The sequence below is a fragment of the Physeter macrocephalus genome, chromosome 9 (genome assembly GCF_002837175.3).
Source record: "Physeter macrocephalus isolate SW-GA chromosome 9, ASM283717v5, whole genome shotgun sequence".
NCBI classification, from domain to species: Eukaryota; Metazoa; Chordata; class Mammalia; order Artiodactyla; family Physeteridae; genus Physeter; species Physeter macrocephalus.
In genome coordinates this window covers 14,193,298-14,199,297 of record NC_041222.1, presented here as the reverse complement: position 1 = coordinate 14,199,297, position 6,000 = coordinate 14,193,298, and the positions used below count along the sequence as shown (strand labels likewise).

The 6,000-nt window shown below is 39.6% G+C and overlaps 1 protein-coding gene across 16 annotated transcripts in view; it reads left to right on the top strand.

Moving 5' to 3' along the window:
* MUSK (muscle associated receptor tyrosine kinase) overlaps positions 1–6,000 on the top strand; it is a 94,275-nt gene that overhangs the window by 17,116 nt on the left and 71,159 nt on the right. For 9 of the 16 annotated variants that reach the window (XR_008618175.1, XM_055087032.1, XM_055087027.1 and 6 more), the window contains exons 3-4: positions 2,439–2,590; positions 4,867–4,884. Coding sequence is in view for 15 of the 16 variants with exons in the window: in XM_055087032.1 (XP_054943007.1) it covers positions 2,439–2,590; positions 4,867–4,884 (170 nt within the window). In the remaining variant the exon portion in view is untranslated. The remainder of the gene's footprint in view (positions 1–2,438; positions 2,591–4,866; positions 4,885–6,000) is intronic. The other 7 variants (XM_007106098.4, XM_028493666.2, XM_028493670.2 and 4 more) reach the window with 1 other exon arrangement.

The window sequence follows — 6,000 nt, the reverse complement described above, 5'->3', positions numbered from 1 at the left end:
CACTATGGAGAACAGTATGGAGGTTCCTTAAAAAACTAAAAATAGAACTACCATACGACCCAGCAATCCCACTTCTGGGCATATACCCTGAGAAAACCATAATTCAAAAAGAGTCATGTACCAAAATGTTCATTGCAGCTCTACTGACAATAGCCAGGACATGGAAGCAACCTAGGTGTCCATCGACAGATGAATGGATAAAGATGTGGTGCATATATACAATGGAATATATACCACCAACATATGGAATCTAAAAATTAATACAAACGAATGCATATGCAAAACAGAAAGAGATTCACATAGAAAACAAACTAGTGGTTACCAAAGGGGAGAGGGATGGGGGAGGGGCAAATTAGGCGTATGGGATTAAGAGATACATACTACTATGTAGAAAATAGATGAGCAACAAGGATATATTGTATAGCACAGGGAATCATAGCCATTATCTTGTAATAACTTTTAATGGAGTATAATCTGTAAAAATACTGAATCACTATGCTATGTACACCTGAAACTAATATAATATTGTAAATCAAGTATACTTCAATAAAAAAGGAGAAGAACAATTTGTATTTTGAAAATTATAAATACTTGTGTCCCTCACAATCTAAAAGCAATCTTTGTACTTGAATTAAGCAGCAGTGATACAACAGATTATAAATCTTGGAAGTTTATATTTCACAGAGTGGCTGGACTCTTGGCCCACAAGCACATCTGTAAGATATTCCAATATTCATATTTTCCATGAAAACTTACACATAGCAAAAAAACAAAGCAAAAATTACATGAGAGTGAATATCATGGCTATCCTCAGTTATTTAATGTGATTTAATGAACTACCCAGTGATTATATTATCCTTAGTCACATTAGACCAAAAATTACTACATCCCTTTTTTCCTCTTTAAGATCAGTGTGTGATAGGAGCCACCCATCACACACTGAATTAGAAAAATCAAAAATCCATTCCCTTTACAGTTTTTGTTTTCAAGTCGTGTTAGTTTTTCCCATTTCTACTGTAACAAATTACCACACACTTCGTGGCTTGAAACAACACAAATTTATTTCTCCCAGTTTCGGAGTTCAGAAGTCTGAAATAGGGCTCTTTGGGTGAAAATCCAGGTGTTGGCGGGGCTGCGTGCTTTCTGGAGGCTCCAGAGGAAAGTCTGATTTCTTGCCTTCCCTAGCTTCTCAGAGCTGCCTACGCTCCTTGGCCCCTTCCTGCATTTTCAAAGCCAGCAGCTGTGTCACTCCATACTCTGCCTCCACCGTCACAGCTCATCCTCTGATCCTCCTGCTTCCCTCTTCCATCTTTTAAGGACCCTAATGATTACATTGGGTCCCTCTGGATAATCCAGGATACTCTATTTTAAGATCCTTGACATCTGCAAAATCCCTTTTGCCATGTAAGGTAACATATTCACAGGTTCTGGGGATTCAGACATGGGTCTTTGCTGGGGGTGGGGTGCTTTACTCTGCCTAATATACAGATTTAGTGTAAAGGATATTTGGTCATAAAACTCACTTTTAGGTTGACGCTTCCTCTCAAATTTCTTTCTTTTGTCCTAATTCCCTTCTCAACATTCACGTTGCATGTCATTTAGTGAGATAATATATGTAAAACCTGTATTTTTACAGTTTGAACCTTTTTTGCTTCCTTATGTATCCCAGGGAACTAGAACTGTGCCTGGCACTTGTTAGGCCCTCAACAAACATTTGATTAATGAATGAACAAATAGTTAAGTGGTAGTTACTTCCATAAATATTTAACTCTTTCTTTTTTTTTCCATTTTAAAAAATTGAGGTATAGTTGATTTACAATGTATTAGTTTCAGGTGTACAGCAAAGAGATTCGGTCCATATATACATACATACACACACACACACACACACACACACACACACACATACACACACATGCTCTTTTTCAGATTCTTTTCCCTTATAGGTTATTACAAGATATTGAATATATTTCCCTGTGCTATACAGCAGGTCCTTGCTGTTTATCTCATTTATATACAGTAACATCTGTTTATCCCTTTCTGCTACTCGCACTTGTGTGTGTGTGTGTGTGTGTGTGTGTGTGTTTTCATTATCTAGCTGCTACTTCCCAGTAAATATGGGGCAGAACTCATATCTTGGGTAATGATATACTTTCCTAAATAAATTGTATGTTTGGTCTCATCAACAGACATCAGCTTTTGAAGTTATTTTTGAAGGACTCAGCACTGCTTTGATTATTGGAGGCTAGGAAAGATTAGAATATAATGTTAGCTTTCAACTCCCAAATAAGCTTATTCTATTATTCAGAACTCAATCGAATTTCCTCTTACCTTTAGTCTACTTCCTCCATTGGCAAGTCATCTGTTTGATCATTTAATCACAGCCAAAAAAATCACAGATGGGGCCCTAACCTGCCATAATCCTCTGCGACCCACAGGCTCTTTGACACCCGGTACAGCATTCGGGAGAACGGTCAGCTCCTCACCATCCTGAGCGTGGAAGACAGCGATGACGGCATTTACTGCTGCATAGCCAACAATGGCGTGGGAGGAGCTGCCGAGAGTTGTGGAGCTCTGCAAGTGAAGATGAGTGAGTAGGAAAGAGAATCATCCTTTGATTTCAAAGCTGACTTGGTACATTTTGAAGCGGGCAGTAAATAGAGCCTCCCGCATACCTGTATGTTCAGGCAGCCCGGCAAGTTCAAGTTCAAATCACAACCTTGAGACAGTCCCACACCTCTTATTCCTGCTATCAACCACCATCCTACAGGCAAGCCTCATTGTTCTCTACCGTCTCCCATTTTCATGCCTTTATATGTCTCTTTATTTGCGCCACCCTGACATCTTTCACCAGGAACTTCCCTTTAGAATCTTTACCCCATGCCTTCAAAACGGTTTCATTACAACCAAACACCCTTTTAATCTAAAACCTCTTTGCAGACACTTCTTCTACCCTTTTTGCCTTGTTTCAAACTTGATTTTCTTGAGCGACTTTTCAAACTTGAGTGACTTTTCTGCTTAAAGGGGGGCTGTTTCTTCCCCACTTCATGTCAACAAGGCTGGCATGTACTGATATTTCATTGCGGCTTTTAGGCCATTATATTTTGTATTCCTGTGCAAAACCTTTCCTCTCATGAGGGCTTTTGCCATTTTGACATTCTCTCTAACTCTATTCATCAAGTCAGCTACTCACTTCTAGGTCCTCTCCCATATTTCTCAAAGATTTTGATTCCAGATTTATTAAATTTCTATGCATTCCTACTCCTGCCATTATCCTAAGGGATTTCAACAGCCATGATTCAGAGCCACTGTCCACTTCATCCTATAGCTCCTTGACCTTCACAAGTCCAGTGATGTTTGCCTTAACTCTTTCTCAGTCTACCCAATCTATGACCTTGTCACCCCCAGGAAATGGACTGTATTTCAAATCTTAAACCCCAGTAGGTCACATCCTGAACATGGACATTTCTATTTCCAGCTCTGTCCGATGAGGAAAGTAGTTTCCCACACTCATGATTTGCCTCCAAACAGAAGGCACAAACTCCATCTGTCTCTTTCTCAGCTAAGAACAGCGTCTAGCTCTCTCACACCCTTCCTCCCACTCCATACCGTCACCATCATGGTCATGTTCTCCTGCCCTTAACTCCATTGGGGGGGGTCTCTGTTCCATCGACCCCCAATGGGTACTTCATTCAATTCTCTCTTCACTTAGTTCTCTCTCCTACCTAGTGTGGCATCATCACGCAGCCCTTACCAGCATCCTCAAATCTCATGACCCCCTGTGCTATAGTACCTTCTGCTTGCAAACTCTCAACCTTGTAATGAAGTAACCTTTATTTTCTCCTCTCTGACATCACACTACTGATGGGAAAAATCACAGAAACATGCATATTGGCACCATACAAAGCACGGTGGAATCCAGTTCCACCCGGAACGTTTATTATGAGTTTTTGTTGTTGATTTTATCACTATTTCTTACATCTTTTATCTTTTGGTTTTATTGTTATTGTTTTTCTGGAGGAAGTGGTTTGCTGCTTCTTTTCAGTGCGAGCACGTGAGATGTATTTTCTGAATGTTTGTGTGGCTGAAAGTCTTTATTTTGCACTCCAATTTTTTCTCCTCATATTTCCCACATATCTATCTTGATATTCTACTTTCTAGGAGATATATTTGGCTTTTCCTTCTATATCATGAATTTGGTCTTCAGTATGACCATTCTGCTATTCTGACCTTACATTCTGTACTTTGATCTTAAAAACCCGTATTTTTAATTTCTAGGTATTATTTTTTCCCTGACTGCTCCTTTTTTTCATAGCCAACTGTATGTGTATGATGCAATATTCACTCATCTAAGGATACTATTAATGCATTTTTTAAAAGCATTTTCTTCTTTGACCTGCTTTATTTCTGTTTTCTTCAGGCTAAGTTTTGATTTTATTTTGATTCTCTTTCTTCATGTTCATGGTTGTTCTCACATGTCTGTTAATCTTTTATGTTTGATCACACCTATAAATGCTATCCGAGATTAACTATGATAGGTACGTAGTGGGGCTAGTGGGACATCGTGGGAAAGCTGATCTGGGGGTTCTGAGGGTAAATAGGTTGGGATGTACCCACAAGCAGGCTTTCTTTCAGCATGTGGGGCAGTAAGAACACCAAGTAAGGAAGTTGGGATGTTCTCTTTTGCTGAAGAATGAAGGTGTGATTCCAAAGACAGAGTACATTTAAGTACTTCACTACTTTGTGGTACTACTTTTCCTTTGAATACTGCTCATGTTTTTCTGGCACTACATGTTCTTGATTTTGGTTCTATCCTAAATCCTCTTTTTTTCTTCTCTCCTCTTCTTTTCTCCACTCTCTCCTTAGGAAAGCTCACCCATTCAGGTGGGTATACACTGGTGTGGCCATCCCAACTGTTAAAATTTTGGAATGCTTCCACACTGCTTGCTAAAGAGCTGTTTCCTGAGACCCTCAAGGTCCCCACCCCCATTGCTACTCCAACTGCCCTCAGACCTCCTTCGGGAGTTCCCTCCCCCAGATGCCTTATGGTCCAACAACTAAGGGTTCAGTCTTGGCATAGCAGGACACTTCCAGCATCCCACTTCAACAAGATGACCAGTTCTGATTAGTCAGTGCTCATGGCTCCACCTGAATCATGCTCCCTTAGGGTGGGGAATCCATGACTCCACGTCAATACTCAGTTCATTCCTAGTTTTCTTTATATTCAATTGCCCGCAAAGGTTCTCCTGACCTCTCACCAACAGATGACAAAGACATCTATTTCATTGAGAAGACAGGAGTTATTTGTTTTAAGCAAAGGTTTTCTGCCTAAGACATTATCTGTGACTCAGGTTTGCCATAGGGATCAGTTCAGGGAGCCCAATGGAAGGAATGAATAATACTCTCTTTGACTATATCACAGGTGTATCAACTCCTAAGCTAAGCTTTTGCCAATAGCTGTATGACAACTCAACTCACAATTAAGGTGCCTAGTCATTACCTAAATGTAGGTATTCACTGTCATTGATGAGAGTGAGCATTGTATGCTTTAGAATGCAGACAAAGTGACAACGTCAGTTGATCTTTTCCTATAACATGTTTAAAGCCTGTCTTGTATCTTTGCCACACTGCAGGATCATACCACCTCTAAATGGCAATAAATGGCTAGATTAAAAATCAATAGACCATGCATGCAGTCTTTGCAAATATCACTTATAACCACCACCAAACCATGTTCCTACACACACACACACACACACACACACACAATTGAAGTAGAAGGGCAAAAATCCTTATTTCCTGCTCTTCTATGTCAAAGTAACAAATTGATTATGGCACATGACCTGAAAGAAATAAAATGCATCTATTTCTCAGTAGTCTCTCCTGCAAAGACAGTCTTCTGTTTTGTATCTGTAACATAAGATTCCTTAGGAAATAAATGTAGTTTTCATTATTTTATGAATGTTTCAAATAGTAAAATAACTGGCATCCTGAACTTGT